Source organism: Oncorhynchus gorbuscha, linkage group LG17, assembly GCF_021184085.1.
Source record: "Oncorhynchus gorbuscha isolate QuinsamMale2020 ecotype Even-year linkage group LG17, OgorEven_v1.0, whole genome shotgun sequence".
NCBI lineage: Eukaryota > Metazoa > Chordata > Actinopteri > Salmoniformes > Salmonidae > Oncorhynchus > Oncorhynchus gorbuscha.
In genome coordinates, this window is record NC_060189.1 from 49,955,342 (window position 1) to 49,973,906 (window position 18,565).

The 18,565-nt window shown below is 47.9% G+C and overlaps 1 protein-coding gene across 1 annotated transcript in view; it reads left to right on the forward strand.

The window, feature by feature from the left end:
* Positions 1–18,565, forward strand: part of LOC124001586 (protocadherin Fat 1-like) — a 99,810-nt gene that overhangs the window by 63,732 nt on the left and 17,513 nt on the right. The window contains 6 exon segments of the mRNA XM_046308499.1: positions 238–448; positions 2,265–6,338; positions 7,360–7,556; positions 8,022–8,175; positions 10,312–10,545; positions 18,021–18,410. Coding sequence (XP_046164455.1) covers positions 238–448; positions 2,265–6,338; positions 7,360–7,556; positions 8,022–8,175; positions 10,312–10,545; positions 18,021–18,410 — 5,260 coding nt within the window.

Genomic DNA, 18,565 nt, shown 5'->3' on the forward strand with positions numbered 1-18,565 from the left:
ACAAAATTAAGAAAAATAGTTCCTTTGATGTGTTTTTTTTTTTTTTACGATTTGATGAGTTGCCATGTTAATGAAGTTACTGTTGAGGGAAAGAAAAGTTTTCTTCAGATTGTATTCCAACTCACCCATTCTCTCTTTTTCTGTCATCCCTATCTGTCTCCTCCACTGTCCTATTCCTTTCTCTGCATCTCTCTCTGTCTCTTTTTCTTTCTTTCTCGCCCCCCCCCCTCCCCCCAGGTACGTGACCAGGACATCCCTGTCAAGAGGAACCTGGTGCGCGTCATCGTGGACGTGGCGGACACCAACGACAACGCGCCGTGGTTCGCGGGCTCGCCCTACTCCGGGCGCGTCTTCGAGTCGGCCGCCTTGGGCTCGGCAGTCCTCCAGGTCACAGCCCTGGACAAAGACAAGGGACAGAATGCAGAGGTCATCTACAGCATCGAGTCAGGTTGGCTAACAGCACCACAGGCGCCCTCGACTACATTCTTAGGAGTAGCATAAGGTTGCCCCTAGATGCGGATCTTGGGTCAGTTTTGCATTTTCCACACTAATGGTTAAGTTTAGGATTTGAGGAGGGGAAGCTGATCCTAGATCGGTACCTAGGGGAAACTTCACCCCGGAGCCACATTCTTAACATGTCAGTCATACTGGCATTCTCTAGCCTCTGGCCAGTCATGATAGAGTTATGCATAGCAGCCCAGTTAGCGATACCAACGCATGGGCCTGGGGAAAATGTATGCAGGGCATCCAGAGGTCCCCTGCCCACTGACCCTCGGTCGTGAATGGAATACTTCACGCAAAGTAGGAGGACTTTGTCAGAGGATCTCCAAGCATGTGGGAGTTGGGCCGATGCCCCCTCTGAATTTCACACCACTGTTTTCCCTGTAAAATAAGCTGTGTTTTGGGAGAGGGTCGGGCATGTAGTCATTGGCTGGGTTCTTTGTTTAGGATGTACATTTTTCAGATAGTTGAGAGGACTCAAGCTCATTGAAATGTATCTTGCCGGAGAATGAGTCAGGTTTTCAAGCAGAGGTGGACTGGTGTAGGCAATCTTCACAAATGCCTTTCGAGAGCTATGGCCATTTAGGGGGTGAGGGAATGAAGGGGGTCATGTCAATTTAACTAAATCTAGACATCAAAAGTAGATTTGTTTTTGCATTTTAGCTAACCCTAACCCCTTTCCTAACCTTAACCTAATTATCCTAACCTGCTACTTTAATTATCCTAACCTGCTGTGTAAGTTCTCCTAGGCTGTATCCCTTTTAGACAAAAGCAGGGAGTATGCTAATCATAGGGGTTCATCTTGAATTTGCTGTATTGTTTTAAAGAGGTCATACCAAGGATCATTTTGCTGTTAAGAATTTGAAAAGTAAAAAAAAATATATATATATATATATATATATATATATATATATATATATATATATATATATATATATATATATATATATATATATTCTTAGTGCTATTAGTCCAAACAAAAACATTGAATAACAGATTCACTACATGGAACAACAGATACACCCCCAAAACAAAAAAATCTGAATGAAGTTTTTTTCTTAAGTGTCTGTTCTATATCTGAAAGATATAGGACATGTATCTAACCCATTATTTTTGACTCTAATCAGTCTCCATATATACTTCCATTTAAAACCTATACCGGGAAACCTTCAGACGAGTCTTGTGAGGCCTGTGGGCATCCTAGAGAAAAACATGATGTTCGTGATAGTCTCACCTTCCCAAAGAGGGAAGTTGTCAGATCGGCTGTACTGACCTCAGACGTGTCCCAAGACGCTTGTGGGGGTCGTGCAGCAAAACAGAGAACACAATTGTTCGTGAGAGTCTCATCCTTCCATAGAAGGGTCATAATAGTTTGTAGGCCAAACTGTGTGGACGCTACCGACGATTTTGTGAGAAGACACATTTTCAGGATGTCTTATGGTCTGACGCTCTAGCTCTGTCACCTGTCACAGCAGATGCAGAATTGCGCCATCGGCGGATGCAGTGGATTGAGATACATCCTCTGCAAAAAAAAATACACTTAAATTGACAGATTTTTATGGGGATTTTTTATTATGCTAATTAGATTTCCTCGAGGGCGCTGGCATTGACTCTATAGCCAATTCAATTTACGGTAATCAAGAAGCCTAAAATTGCACCCTGGCTTTAATGTTTAAGAAATGCACACATTTCCGGCTGGAATGAAAATCAATGCCATAGTAACCACATTAATAAATCTTCTTGTGTTCTTTTTTTTGGAACAGGAAATGTTGCAAACTCATTTGCCATTGATCCGGTGCTGGGCACTGTTACCGTGGCTAAGGAGCTGGACCGAAGCAGCAATAACCAGTTTGAACTAGCTGTGAAGGCAAGCGACAAAGGAACCCCTTCGCTGACTGCAACCGCCACCGTCCACATCGCTGTCACCGTGTCGGACAATGCCACTCCCAGATTTACTGCCAAGGAGTTCTCTGCAGAGGTCAGCGAATTGGCCCTCCCCGGAAGTTTTGTAACCATGATCACAGCAACCAGCCAGTCCTCTGTGTTCTACCAAATCAAAGGTGGCAACACTGATGGCGCATTTGATGTAAACCCAAACTCCGGTGTGGTTGTAACTTCGAGGACTTTGGACTATGAAATGACCCCTGAGTACAGACTGACCATCCAGGGAACCAACATGGCTGGTCTTGCTAGCAACACCACTCTGCTGATTCACCTGAAGGACGAAAACGATAATGCCCCCATCTTCCTCCAGCCAGAGTTCACAGGCATGATTAGCGAATTGGCTCCCATCAACAGTGTGGTCTTGACCAGAGAAAACACCCCGCTGGTCATCCGCGCCTCGGATGCTGACCGCGATGCCAACGCCATGCTGGTCTATCAGATCGTCGAGCCATTCGCTCACAACTACTTTGCCATCGATTCCAGTACGGGAGCCATTAGAATGACAACCACTCTGGATTACGAACAAAGGAGTGTATTCCGCTTCACCATTCAGGTCCATGACCTCGGAATTCCGCGTCTGTTCGCCGAGACAGCCGCTAACGTGACCGTCGAAGTCATCGATGTCAATGACTGCTCACCACAGTTCAGCCAGGAGCTCTACGAGACATCCGTGATCGTGCCGACTTACAAAGGTGTCGAGGTAATCAAAGTCAGCGCATCAGACGCAGACTCCAGACCAAACTCTAAACTCTTCTTCTCCATCTCAGAGGGGAACATCGGGGAGAAATTCAAGATGGATTCCAACACAGGCATCATCACTATCCAGAACGTCACCCAGCTAAGAAGCAGGTACGAGCTCAGGGTGAGGGTCTCAGATGGCAGGTTCGCCAACACAGCATCAATAAAGATAAACATTCGTGAGAACAAGGAGAGCAGTCTGAAGTTCACTAGGGACTCCTACAAGGCTTACGTCAAAGAGAACTCCTCTGAGAAGAAAACATTAGCGGTCATTGCCGCTGTGGGGAACCACATCAACGAACCCCTCTTCTACACCGTCCTGAACCCAGACAAGAGGTTCCAAATCAGCCACACTTCCGGAGTGCTCTCCACCACAGGGATACCTTTCGATCGTGAGGCGCAGGACACGTTCGACCTCGTCGTGGAGGTGACCAGGGAGGACGCTTCCGCCGAAGTGGCCCACGTTCTGGTGACGGTGATCGTAGAAGATGTGAACGACAACCAGCCCATGTTTGTCAACCTGCCCTATCAAGCCTTGGTCCAGGTGGACGCAGAGGAGGGTCAGGCCATCCGTCAGGTGACGGCAGTGGATGGGGACATGGGTCAAAACGCTGAAATCCATTACCACCTGAAAGAACACCACAAGCACTTCCAGATAAGCCCCTCAGGAGAAATCTCCCTCAAACAACAGTTAGACAAAGACTCTCTCAACAGTGAGTTTGTCATCAACGTTGTGGCCAAAGATGCAGGAGAACCAGCCCTCTCGGCAGAAGTGGAAGTGCCCATAACTATAGTAAACAAAGCCATGCCCGTGTTTGAGAAGGCATTCTACAGCATCGAAATCCCTGAAAATATCCAGTTACACACACCTGTAGTTCACGTCCAGGCTACTGACTCTGAAGGCCCCAAGATAGTATACACCATCTCTGAGGGAGATGCCTTCAGTCAGTTTTCCATCAATTTCAACACAGGTGTCGTACATGTAATTCAACCTCTAGATTTCGAGGCCCACCCCGCTTATAAATTGAGTGTCCGAGCCACAGACTCACTGACTGGGGCCCACGCTGATGTCTTTGTCGATATCATTCTGGAAGACGTCAACGATAATCCCCCTGTCTTCCAACTAAAGTCCTACAACGCAAATGTTTCTGAAGCTTCCTTCATTGGCACTGCAGTTTTGCAAGTTGCTGCCACAGACTCCGACACTGGCAACAACAAAATGCTCTTCTACCAGCTAGTTGAGGACAAGGAAAAGAGCTCAGACTACTTCAGCATTGACCGTGACTTGGGAATCATCTGGACTGCTCGCATGCTCGACCAGGAGGAAAAGCAGCAACACAAGCTGACTGTCCGCGCAGTGGACGGAGGAGTGCCTGCCCTCTCCAGTGATGTCACTGTGACCATAGATGTCACTGACCTGAATGACAATGCTCCGGTGTTCACTGAGCGCTCTTACAAAGCCACAGTCAGCGAATTGGCCCCCCGCGATTACTTCGTCACCCATGTCCAGGCGTCCGACGCCGACAGCTCAGACGCCGGCAGGCTTGAGTTTTCCATCTTGTCTGGCAATAAGGACCAGAACTTTGCCATGGATAAAAACACTGGGGCCATCGTCATCTCCAACCACCGCAAACTACAGATGGAGCCACTGTACAACCTCAATGTGTCTGTGTCAGATGGTGTATTCAGGACCTCGGCCATGGTCAAAGTCATAGTCAACGGTGCCAACTTCCACAACCCCACTTTCCCCCAGCTCGATTACGTAGTTGAACTCACTGAGAACTCGCCGGTCGGAACGTTAGTTGCTGAGGCCAAAGCCACAGATAAAGACGCTGGCACATACGGGAGCCTAACTTACCACATCGTCAACGATTTTGCCAAAGACAAGTTTTCTGTCAATGAAAATGGAGAGATTTTCACCCTGGAGATCCTAGACCGCGAGAACGCCATTGAGAAGGTCATCCCCATATCGCTCATGGCAAAGGACGGTGGCGGCAAAGTAGGCTTCTGCATTATTAATGTGATTTTGACAGATATCAATGACAATGCCCCACAATTCAGGGCAGTGGAGTACAAAGCCAATGTAGCATCGGACGTCCCCAGGGGAACCACCGTGGTGAAAATCGCTGCGTCAGACATGGATGAGGGAAGCAACGCAGACATCGCTTACACTATCGAAGCCGACGTGGAAAACGTGGAGGAGAACTTCGAAATCCACCCCTTCAGTGGAGTCATTGTCACCAAAGAGAGCCTCATCGGACTCGAAAACAACCTCTACGCTTTCTACGTTAGGGCAAAGGATGCTGGGAGTCCTTCCAAGCAATCCGTCGTCCGCGTTTATATCAGGATAGTGGCCCCTGAGGTACCGGTCCCCAAGTTTGCAGAGCCACACTACCGGTTCACCATCGCCGAAGACATGCCCATCGGCACGGATATTGACGTCATCCAGGCAGAGAGCGAACAACCGGTGTTCTACAGCCTAGTGAAAGGCAACACCCCGGAGAGTAACCAGAATGAGGTCTTTGTGGTGGATCGGGACACTGGGGCCCTGAAGCTGGAGAAGAGTATGGACCACGAGACCACAAAGTGGTACCAGCTCACGCTGCAAGCCCAGAGCCAACAGGAGGGCTACGAAACGGTGGCTTTTGTCAACATCAACATCCAGGTCAAGGACCTCAATGACAACAAGCCTGTGTTTGAGTCGGACCCGTATGAGGCGGTGGTGGTGGAGAACCTTCCAGATGGCACGCCGGTGATCCAGGTCAAAGCCACTGACCAGGACTCGGGCACCAACGGTCAAGTCATCTACAGCCTGGACCCCAAACAAACTTTGGCTGAGATCTCTGAGCTGTTCGCCGTCAACAGTGAGACAGGCTGGGTGACGACATTGAAAGAGCTCGACCGCGAGAAGACCAGCAAGTACTCCATTGTCGTGCTGGCCACAGACCGCGGAGACAAGGTGCAGCTGGCGACCAGCGCCACTGTGAAGGTTACTGTGGCCGACGTCAACGATAACCCGCCGCGCTTCACTGCCGAGATCTACAAGGGCACGGTGAGCGAAGACGACCGTCCGCCCAGTGGAGTCATTGCCATCCTGAGCACGACGGACGCCGACACGGAGGAGATCAACAAACAAGTCAGCTACTTTATCACAGGTGGGTTTTTATCTCTAACAATACCAGTATTTTTTCTGCTCACAGCTCATGGCTTGATAGCCTTCCCTGTTTGTGTTAATAAACAGCTTTAATAAACAAAAGAGGATTAGATATTTACACCCACTTAAATATGAAGATCACATCTCCTCTCTGAACATATAATGCACATTCTTTATCTGTAAACACTTTGAATCGACTAATTTGCGAAAGATCAAGGCAAATATGTAGGTCATCAGTAAGAAAGAAAGAAAAAGATCATGTTTAATTATTTTGATGACATTTTGAAATTGATGGTGGGAAATGCACTTCCTCTGGTGCTCTGGTGCTCATTAACGGATGGAATGACTGTGCCACATTTAATAACCAGAGATTTTAGAAATGAGCTCTCATATTAGCTTGGATACACATTTCCTACTACACAAAAAACCAGCCTCCTTATTATGGTTTCCTGTGTACCAAACATTCTTCATGAACGTTGGTTTGCAAGTTGAAGTGGTTATGATAAATGAATAATAGGACCATTACCTGAGTAGATTTGCTCAGGCACTATAAAAGATCCCGGGGGTTGAGCACGACTCTGACCAGCGGACAGCTTTTGAAATAGGAAGCGACAACTGGTAGACATGGATGCAGTTCCTCTTTGCGCTTCGCGACCACTCGCAGGACAAGATCTTCTCTGATTCCAAGAACAACCCGCCATTGATGTATGATTCAGTACGGAACACAAGCTCGCAAACCCTTGAGAGACACACACACACACACACACACACACACACACACACACACACACACACACACACACACACACACACACACACACACACACACACACACACACACACACACACACACACACACACACACAAAACCACTAGTCCTCTCGAAATCAGAGGCAGGGGCCATATTGTGACGCGTTGCTCATTAGTTTGAATGCCATTCTCCCCATTTGACTCTCCCTATTGACTCGCTCCCCACTGACCCTCCCCATTGACTCTCTCACCATTTAACTCTACCCATACAGGAGGCGACCCTCTAGGACAGTTTGCGATCGAGCACCTCCAGAATGAGTGGAAAGTGTCTGTCAGGAAGCCACTGGACCGCGAGGAGCGCGACAGCTACCTCCTAAATATCACCGCCACCGACGGCACCTTTTCTGCCAAGGCCGTGGTCGAGGTCAAAGTCCTGGACGCCAACGACAACAGCCCGGTTTGCGAGAAGGTAAAGAGAGAAGGCAGGCCACTAAAAAATGTCATGTTATCTGCTTGTGGGGGTACACGCTATGCGTGACAAGTATCTGGGGGAAGGAGGGAGCGAGGGAGGAAAATAAGAGGTTTGGAAAGGCTTCTCATTGAAGAAAGGCAAGCGAAAATTAAAGGGTAATTTTCTAGCATTGAGGGCTATTTTTACCAGCTAATGCATTTCCATTGCTGATTGTATTATGGTTTAAGTGCATACTGCTGTCAATTGTAATGACTTTTCATTCTAGCCCTCTATCCATTTCCTCCCTTGTTAATATACCTATTGAATGATTGTTATTCTTGCATATTCTACCTTACCTTTACTTCTCTCTGTCCCCCCCCACCATCAATCTTTTTTCCTACCTTCTGATGTCTTTTCCCCTCTTCCCTCCCACACACTCTCTCATCCTCCCTTTCTTGCTCTCTCCACTCTCCGCTCCCCCAGTCCCTCTACACAGAGAGGGTCCCCGAGGACGTCCCAGCCGGCAGGCTCATCCTGCAGGTCTCGGCCACGGACGCAGACATCCGCTCCAACGCCCACATCTCCTACGAGCTCCAGGGACCGGGAGCCGAGCTCTTCACCATCGACCCCGACACAGGTGTGTGTGTGTCCGTCTGTTTTCCTGTCTGTCTGTGTTTACACCTCAACACACTTGATGTGTTGACTAGTCTGCCCATGCTACCATACAGCTAATCCAAACTCAAAATAACCACAGGTTTCATGTCTGCCGCAATGTAGAGTCGTTTCGAGTCATTTCAAATGGCTGCATTGCGCTGGCATTCATCCAGTTTACATTCACGGCACGTCCAAGGTTATTCTGACTATTATGACTATCAAATGTCCATGGGTGCGTGATGGCAGCATGACATGTAACACTAACACACACACACACACACACACACACACACACACACACACACACACACACACACACACACACACACACACACACACACACACCAGTTTTACAATGCCATGATTTGATGTTTGAGCCTTGCATCCCTACACTCACGGACCCTGTCTTTTGTCTCCCTCTGTACCGTCACAAACAGACACAGTAATAACCTCCCAGTGTGGACACCAGTCATGCACACTGCACACTTTCTGATTGAATCATAATCCATCCACCCCTGTGTGTGTGTGTGTGTGTGTGTGTGTGTGTGTGTGTGTGTGTGTGTGTGTGTGTGTGTGTGTGTGTGTGTGTGTGTGTGTGTGTGTGTGTGTGTGTGTGTGTGTGTGTGTGTGTGTGTGTGTGTGTGTGTGTGTGTGTGTGTGTGTGTGTGTGTGTGTGTGTGTGTGTGTGTGTCTAATGGCAAGGTGGATTTTGTTTACGTCGCATCCTTTTTGATGATTATTTTTAATGCATTTTGCCCCCCCCGAGAACATTTCCCCCAGAGGATTAGCGAGCGATTGCGCCAAGAACCCCAGTTTCATTGCACATGTTCTCACCTGAAGGTTTCGAGTCTCCTCTGCAGAAATACCAGTTAGCTCCCGTTAACCCCCACACTAAATAAATAAGAAAGAGAGAGAGAGAGAGAGAGAGAGAGAGAGAGAGAGAGAGAGAGAGAGAGAGAGAGAGAGAGAGAGAGAGAGAGAGAGAGAGAGAGAGAGAGAGAGAGAGAGAGAGAGAGAGAGAGAGAGAGAGAGAGAGAGAGAGAGAGAGAGAGAGAGAGAGAGAGAGAGAGAGAGAGAGAGAGAGAGAGAGAGAGAGAGAGAGAGAGAGAGAGAGAGAGAGAGAGAGAGAGAGAGAGAGAGAGAGAGAGAGAGAGAGAGAGAGAGAGAGAGAGAGAGAGAGAGAGAGAGAGAGAGAGAGAGAGAGAGAGACTTTTACAACAGAGAGAGAGAGACTTTTACAACAGAGAGAAGAAGAGCAAAGAATCTGGCCATTTCAATTTGGCCGCAATAACATCTGCTAAATATGTGTACGTGACCAATAAAATTGGATTTGATTATTGCATGCTACGGAACACTAAGAGGCTTGGTTAGTAACGGCAGTTTGTGTGCTTGTGCGGGCGCCATGTGTGTCCAGCGAGACCCCGGTAATGTTGGCATGCACCATATCCCAGGACACCTCCTAGCTGCTCTTAGCTGCCAACTACTCCTGTCCTCCTGCGTCCCCCCTCCTCCTCCTCCCTGTCAATTATTTATTTATTTATCTCCATCCTCTTCTGAAATCCATTAGTTGTTTGGATGTGGGTTGGATGCCTGGATCAGGGGAAGGGGTTTGTGGCATACAAGAGGACATGAGGTCTCAGAACATGCACAAATGCAGGCACACGTTGTCTGACTCAGTGATCTGTGAGAAGTGTTACTTCTGAAAGCACCGAAGCGGCTAATGACAACTTAAAAATAGAGGTGTGTGTGTGTGTGTGTGTGTGTGTGTGTGTGTGTGTGTGTGTGTGTGTGTGTGTGTGTGTGTGTGTGTGTGTGTGTGTGTGTGTGTGTGTGTGTGTGTGTGTGTGTGTGTGTGTGTGTGTGTGTGTGTGTGTGTGTGTGGAGGTGAGCATGACAAGGTTGTTAGGGTTTCGGGAACTAAATGTTGAAGTGAAGTTTCCCCCCTAGTTACAGATCAGCTTCCCTCAACCTGAAACCTTTTGTTTTGGCGACTGTGAACACAATGGACAGAGTGAATTATCTTAACGGGACCATAGAAATGTAGTTATCATTTGTACCCGGTAGCGATTTGTTTTGCCCGTTGATTGACACGTGCCTTTCTCCGTCTTTCATTTCCCAGGTGAACTGAAGACCCAGCAGCCCCTGGACCGCGAGGAGGAGGAGGAGTACCACCTGACGGTGCGGGCACTAGACGGCGGCGGGCGCTACTGCGAGGCGGCCGTGCACCTGACCGTGGAGGACGTGAACGACAACGCACCACAGTTCACCTCGGGCCCTTACGCCATCACCATCTTCGAGAACACGGAGGTCGGCACCTTCGTGGCGCGGCTGCTCGCCACCGACCTCGACACCGGTACGTTTGTTTGTTTATTTACAAACGAGTTGATCAGTTTTGTTTCTTGTTCTTATCTTACCAGTCTTTGACCAGGCAATGCTGAGCTCTCTGGTCTCGTGCTGTACCCCCGGCGCTCTCGACGTTGTGCACAATGCGCAGTATGTTGCCTCTTTCTGTCGACTCTGCCCACGTCCGGTAGCCGCCGCGGAGCTCGACGTCGTCCGTCAGTTGAACTTAGTCGAATTTGAACCGCGCCGTCTTTATTTGTGAACAGGCGAGTCACTTCATAATTCATCTTTCCGCTGAGAAATACAGACGGAGTTGTTTGAGAAGTATGGCTGCTTTGCTTTTCCCCTGCAATGCTGACTCCACAGGATCACAGTAATCCCCACCTCCATTTTACACCAGTCTCTTATAGCGTAAAAAACGATGATAGGGATGAAATTCTCTTCTACTTCGAGCACTCGATTCTAAAAAGGCCTAATGGCCATTTTCTACTTGCCATTTTGCCAGTGGGTAAGTCACAACCCACACGTTCTCTTCCCAGTCTTCTATGACTTTTGTGTTTGTGTCCCTGTGCGGCTCTGTTGGTAGAGAATGGAGCGTACAGCTTCAGGTTCACGGGTTCAGTTCCCGCTGGGGCCACCCATACGAAAATGTCTGCGTGCACTACTGTTAGTGGCTCTGGATGAAATAGTCTGCCACATGGCATATATTTACACCGTCTTTCAGGAAACCCGCCTGATCAGGAGCAGCCGCGTTGAGACGAAACCTATTGGACCCCAGAACTCCCTCAAATGGAGGACAGCTGAAAGCGCTACTGTGTCGCGGCCGTATTTAAACTCAAGAGCTCTGATACTAGCGAGCTCCCCTAAAAATGGGACACGGTTGGTACTTTTAGCGGCACTACCAATTTGACTAGATAGGTTCTGTTTTTTTTACTGGCATTTGATAATGACTCCTCTGACAGGGCAAGGTGTTCTAGACTAGGGGAGCGTGTCAGCCTGTTCCCTTCAAAAGTCTCTCTCTCTCTCTCTCTCTCTCTCTCTCTCTCTCTCTCTCTGGTAAACTGACAGTTTTGACAGATTTAATGGGATGTAAGAACTGGTTCGCTCAGGAAGTAAAAACCGGGGGCCTGCTTTTTGGACAGCTCTTCCGCCCGGGGTTGGCACACTAGCACGGAATTCCGAAAGTCCGCTCTTACTTCCATGCCAACATATAGGATATCTGAACGGAGGAATTAGGTTCTCACCCTCCCCCAATTTTAGCTGTAGGTGCATTTCGGATCATTTGGAGCTGGAGGGAGGGAGACCAAATCGAGACAGCATGCAGAGTTCTGCAAAAATATCCTCTGTGTACAACGTAAAACGCCAAATAATGCATGCAGAGCAGAATTTGGCCGATATCCGCTAATTATCAACATCCAGAAAAGAACCACCTAAAAGGAAGCGATTCCCAAACCTTCCATAACAAAGCCATCACCTACAGAGAGATGAACCTGGAGAAGCGTCCCCTTAGCAAGCTGGTCCTGGGGCGCTGTTCACAAACACAAACACATCCCACAGAGCCCCAGGACAGCAACACAATTAGACCCAATCAAATCATGAGAAAAAAAAAGATAATTGCTTGACACGTTGGAAAGAATTAACAGAAAAACTGAGCAAACTAGAATGCTATTTGGCCCTGAACAGAGAGTACACAGTGGCAGAATACCTGACCATTTTGACTGACCCAAACTTAAGGAAAGCTTTGACTATGTACAGACTTCGTGAGCATAGCCTTGCTATTTTGAGAGGCCACCATAAGCAGACCTGGCTCTCAAGAGAAGACAGGCTATGTGCACACTGACCACAAAATGAGGTGGAAACTGAGCTGCACTTCCTAACCTCCTAATGTATGACCATATTAGAGACACATATTTCCCTCAGATTACACAGATCTACAAAAAATCTGAAAGGAAATCCAATTTTGATAAGCTCCCATATCTACTGGGTGAAATACCACAGTGTGCCGTCACAGCAGCAAGATTTGTGACCTGTTGCCACAAGAAAAGGGCAACCAGTGAAGAACAAACACCATTGTAAATACAACCCATATTTATGTTTATTTATTTTCCATTTTGCACTTTAACTATTTGCACATCGTTACAACATTGTATCTATCACACTCTGCTAACCCTGATGTCCTTGCCGTGTCTGAATCCTGGCTCATGAAGGCCACCAAAAATTATGAGATTTACATACCCAACCCAACATTTTCCATCAAGATAGAACTGCCAAAGGGGGAGGAGTTGCAGTCTACTGCAGAGATAGCCTGCAAAGTAATGTCATACTTTCCAGGTCCATACCCAAACAGTTCGAACTACTAATTTTGAAAATTACTCTCTCCAGAAATAAGTCTCTCACTGTTGCCGCCTGCTACCGACCCCCCCCCCTCAGCTCCCAGCTGTGCCCTGGACACCATTTGTGAATTGATCGCCCCCCCATCTAGCTTCAGAGTTTGTTCTGTTAGGTGACCTAAACTGGGATATGCTTAAAACCCCGGCAGTCCTACAATCTAAGCTAGATGCCCTCAATCTCACACAAATCATCAAGGAACCCACCAGGTACAACCCTAAATCTGTAAACAAGGGCACCCTCCTAGACGTCATCCTGACCAACTGGCCCTCCAAATACACCTCCGCTGTCTTCAAACAGGATCTCAGCGATCACTGCCTCATTGCCTGTATCCGCTACGGAGCCGCAGTCAAACAACCACCCCTCATCACTGTCAAACACTCCCTAAAACACTTCTGTGAGCAGGCCTTTCTAATCGACCTGGCCCGGGTATCCTGGAAGGACATTGACCGCATCCCGTCAGTTGAGGATGCCTGGTCATTCTTTAAAAGTAACTTCCTCACCATTTTAGATAAGCAACTAAGAACAGATATAGCCCTTGGTTCACTCCAGACCTGACTGCCCTCGACCAGCACAAAAACATCCTGTGGCGGACTGCAATAGCATCGAATTGTCCCCGCGATATGCAACTGTTCAGGGAAGTCAGGAACCAATACACGCAGTCAGTCAGGAAAGCTAAGGCCAGCTTCTTCAGGCAGAAATTTGCATCCTGTAGCTCCAACTCCAAAAAGTTCTGGGACACTGTGGAGAACAAGAGCACCTCCTCCCAGCTGCCCACTGCACTGAGGCTAGGTAACACGGTCACCACCGATAAATCCATGATTATCGAAAACTTCAACAAGCATTTCTCAACAGCTGGCCATGCCTTCCGCCTGGCTACTCCAACCTCGGCCAACAGCTCCACCCCCCCCCCCTCCGCAGCTACTCGCCCAAGCCTCTCCAGGTTCTCCTTTACCCAAATCCAGATAGCGGATGTTCTGAAAGAGCTGCAAAACCTGGACCCGTACAAATCAGCTGGGCTTGACAATCTGGACCCTCTATTTCTGAAACTATACGCCGCCATTGTCGCAACCCCTATTACCAGCCTGTTCAACCTCTCTTTCATATCGTCTGAGATCCCCAAGAATTGGAAAGCTGCCGCAGTCATCCCCCTCTTCAAAGGGGGAGTGACCCTGGACCCAAACAGTTACGGACCTATATCCATCCTGCCCTGCCTATCTAAGGTCTTCGAAAGCCAAGTCAACAAACAGGTCACTGACCATCTCGAATCCCACCGTACCTTCTCCGCTGTGCAATCTGGTTTCCAAGCCGGTCACGGGTGCAGCTCAGCCATGCTCACGCTAAACGATATCATAATCGCCATCGATAAAAGACAGTACTGTGCAGCCGTCTTCATCGACCTTGCCAAGGCTTTCGACTCTGTCAATCACCATATTCTTATCGGCAGACTCAGTAGCCTCGGTTTTTCGGATGACTGCCTTGCCTGGTTCACCAACTACTTTGCAGACAGAGTTCAGTATGTCAAATCGGAGGGCATGCTGTCCGGTCCTCTGGCAGTCGCTATGGGGGTGCCACAGGGTTCAATTCTCAGGCCGACTCTTTTCTCTGTATATATCAGTGATGTTGCTCTTGCTGCGGGCAATTCCCTGATCCAGCTCTACACAGACGACACCATTCTATATACTTCCGGCCCGTCCTTGGACACTGTGCTATCTAACCTCCAAACGAGCTTCAATGCCATACAACACTCCTTCCGTGGCCTCCAAATGCTCTTAAACGCTAGTAAAACCAAATGCATGCTTTTCAACCGTTCGCTGCCTGCACCCGCACGCCTGACTAGCATCACCACCCTGGATGGTTCCGACCTTGAATATGTGGACATCTATAAGTACCTAGGTGTCTGGCTAGACTGTAAACTCTCCTTCCAGACTCATATCAAACATCTCCAATCGAAAATCAAATCGAGAGTCGGCTTTGTAATCCGCAACAAAGCCTCCTTCACTCACGCCGCCAAACTTACCCTAGTCAAACTGACTATCCTACCGATCCTCGACTTCGGCGATGTCATCTACAAAATTGCTTCCAACACTCTACTCAGCAAACTGGATGCAGTTTTTCACAGTGCCACCCGTTTTGTCACTAAAGCACCTTATACCACCCACCACTGCGACCTGTATGCTCTAGTAGGCTGGCCCTCGCTACATATCCGTCGCCAGACCCACTGGCTCCAGGTCATCTACAAGTCCATGCTAGGTTAAGCTCTGCCTTATCGCAGTTCACTGGCCACGATGGCAACACCCACCCGTAGCACGCGCTCCAGCAGGTGTATCTCACTGATCATCCCTAAAGCCAACACCTCATTTGGCCGCCTTTCGTTTCAGTTCTCTGCTGCCTGTGACTGGAACGAATTGCAAAAATCGCTGAAGTTGGAGACTTTTATCTCCCTCACCAACTTCAAACATCTGCTAACCAATCGCTGCAGCTGTACATAGTCTATTGATAAATAGCCCACCAATTTTTACCTACCTCATCCCCATACTGTTTTTATTTATTTACTTTTCTGATATTTTACGCACCAATATCTCTCCCTGTACATCACCATCTGTTCATTTATCACTCCAGTGTTAATCTGCAAAATTGTAATTATTCGCCTACCTCCTCATGCCTTTTGCACACAATGTATATAGACTCCTTTTTTCTACTGTGTTATTGACTTGTTAATTGTTTACTCCATGTGTAACTCTGTGTTGTCTGTTCACACTGCTATGCTTTATCTTGGCCAGGTCGCAGTTGCAAATGAGAACTTGTTCTCAACTAGTCTACCTGGTTAAATAAAGGTGAAATAAAAAAATAAATAAAAAGGTCTTTATTCTTTTGGAACTTTTGTGAGAGTTATGTTTACTGTTATTGTTTTAAATATTGTTTACTTCACTTTTGTTTATGATCTATTTTACTTACATTGGCAATGTAAACATGTGTTTCCCGAGGCAATAAAGCCCTTTGAATGAGCTTCATTTACATTCCTTTCACACATGTTGGTATCGCATATATCACACACACGGACCTGTAGAGTTCTAGTTTGTGTCTTTATCGCCAGCCCTGTAAAATGTGTATTGGCTGATGTATGTCCGTATTGCCAGGAGAACCGAAGAGTCCCACGCACAGGGAAAAAACAAAGTCAATGCCCATCTATGACGACTCTGACGAGACAAAATACACATTTCTGCCACAGTCCAGGTCACACAGTCCTCGCTCACTCAGCCAGTGGCCATTGGACTGAGTGTGTGCGTGTGCACCGGCGTGCGTATCCGACTTCCATTGTCAGATAGAGGATTCATTCACTATTCGTGCGGGATATCATCGACATTTGAGACTCAGAGTATTTCTTTGCTCCAAATGTTGACACATTTTGAGCACTGCCAGTTCCCGACACCAGTTGTGCTATCTAAACCGGCTCACTTGGGTTGAAGATATTTGGCAGTTTCATACTTACTCGCGTCCTTGTCCCTGCTGTGTGCCCACTGCCATGGCGGCGCTTCTCAAAGTGGTTTCTTATCGGTCTGGGGGAAAGAAGCTAACAAACTATGAAGCTGGTTGGTGACCTTTGTTGGCGTTTAAGGGAGAAGTTATGCTGACACATTCCTTTCTCTATTTCTTCTCTCTCTCTCTCTCTCTCTCATTTTCTCTTTCTCTTTCCTCTCTATCCCCCTATTTCTTCCCATCTCTTTCCTCTCTATCCCCCTATCTCTTTCCTCTCTATCCCCCCTATCTCTTTCCTCTCTATCCCCCCTCTCTTTCCTCTCTATCCCCCTATCTCTTTCCTCTCTATCCCCCTATCTCTTTCCTCTCTATCCCCCTATCTCTTTCCTCTCTATCCCCCCTATCTCTTTCCTCTCTATCCCCAGTTATCTTCTGAAGTGTTTTTTTTCTTTCTATTCCTTGTCTGTGCTGTCCCTCGTTCTATTGGGTAAACAACATTCATGTGGCTCATACTAGACGCAAACAAGCTTTCTTGCCACTTTGGGCTGAGGAGGAGCATCTTTGTTACCGCTGTCGATAAAGTTTCAACGAATGCTGTCTTCCGAAGGCACAGTTTAATCAAACCCACGGTGCCGAATTTGGAGATTAGCATGTAGACATTTTGTCTGCCTGTGGTTAGGTAAAATGGCAGACTGATTTTGGATACCAGATAGGGATGCAAGATAATAGTAGGAACATAGTTTTATAAGGTACTGCATAAACATGACAAAATCAGGCCACAGTGTTGGAGGAAACGTCCAGAAGACTGGATATGAAGTATAATCGCCTGGTGTCGGGAGTCGAGATTGCTTAACAATTTGACGCGATCCACATAGACGTCATCAAGCAATTTCCGTCGGCCGAGTAATTTGGTCTGATAAAAGCGACGGTGACTGGAACCAACAGGTGGCAATAAGCCGGGCTCCCGCCGACAAGAACTGCATCCCAAATGGCACCCTGTTCCCATTGCAGTGCACTACTTTTGACCAAGGCCCGTTTGGTCAAAAGTAGTGCACTATCGAATAGAGTGCCATTTGGGACACAGACAGAGTCTCTTTATTTGTAATGAGATGCGCTGAGGAGGGGGTGTGTGTGTGTGTGTGTGTGTGTGTGTGTGTGTGTGTGTGTGTGTGTGTGTGTGTGTGTGAGAGAGATGTGGGCCACCTGCAAAAAAGGCATTATGGTTATTGTCCACATCCGTCTCTGTCTTGTTTTTGGACCGCCCTGTCGGGAAGCGGCAAGGTGTTATAACGAGGGCGATGTGACTTGCATGTTTGCGTTGTGAATGCTTTTGGTCGGCGAAAAGGGTATATGGTGTTGAACGGCTGATATGACAAAGTATTGTTCCTCAGGAGTGTGTGACTGTATTGCTGAGAAAGTACACTGAGATTTATATTGTTTCCCGTTTGGATTGTTCATGGTTTTGCTTTCCAACAAAGGCAAAACGATAATGAACTGTCACTCAGAGTAATGTTAGTCTAATGCTCTTATGTCAGAATATCAGATTCTACACATTTAGTTTTATTTTAGTCCATGTGTTTTTAACACGATCTCCATCTCTCTCTGTCTCCTCCCCAGGCTTGAACGGCGACATCCTCTACTCCCTCGCCGACTCGGCCGACGGCCATTTCTCCGTGGACGAGCGTACCGGCGTCATTGCCTTAAAAAAGCCCCTGGACCGCGAGGCGCGGGCTGTGTACGAGCTCAAAGCGCGCGCCTCCGACCGGGGCTCCCCGCGCCGCCTCTCGTCCCTCTCCCGCGTCACTGTCTCCGTGCTGGACATCAACGACAACCCGCCCGTGTTTGAGCACCGCGAGTATGTGGCGGGCGTTTCGGAGGACGTGGCGGTGGGCACGCAGTTGCTGCGGGTGCACGCCGCTAGCCGGGACATTGAAGCCAACGGCGAGATCGCCTATGCCATCGTGAGCGGAAACGAACACGGCATGTTCAGTGTCGACCCTCAGACTGGTATGTATCTCTCTCTCTCTCTGTATCTCTCTCTGTATCTCTCTCTCTCTCTCTGATCTCTCTCTCTCTCTCTATCTCTGTATCTCTCTCTGTATCTCTCTCTCTATCTCTCTCTCTCTCTGTATCTCTCTCTCTCTCTGTATCTCTCTCTGTAT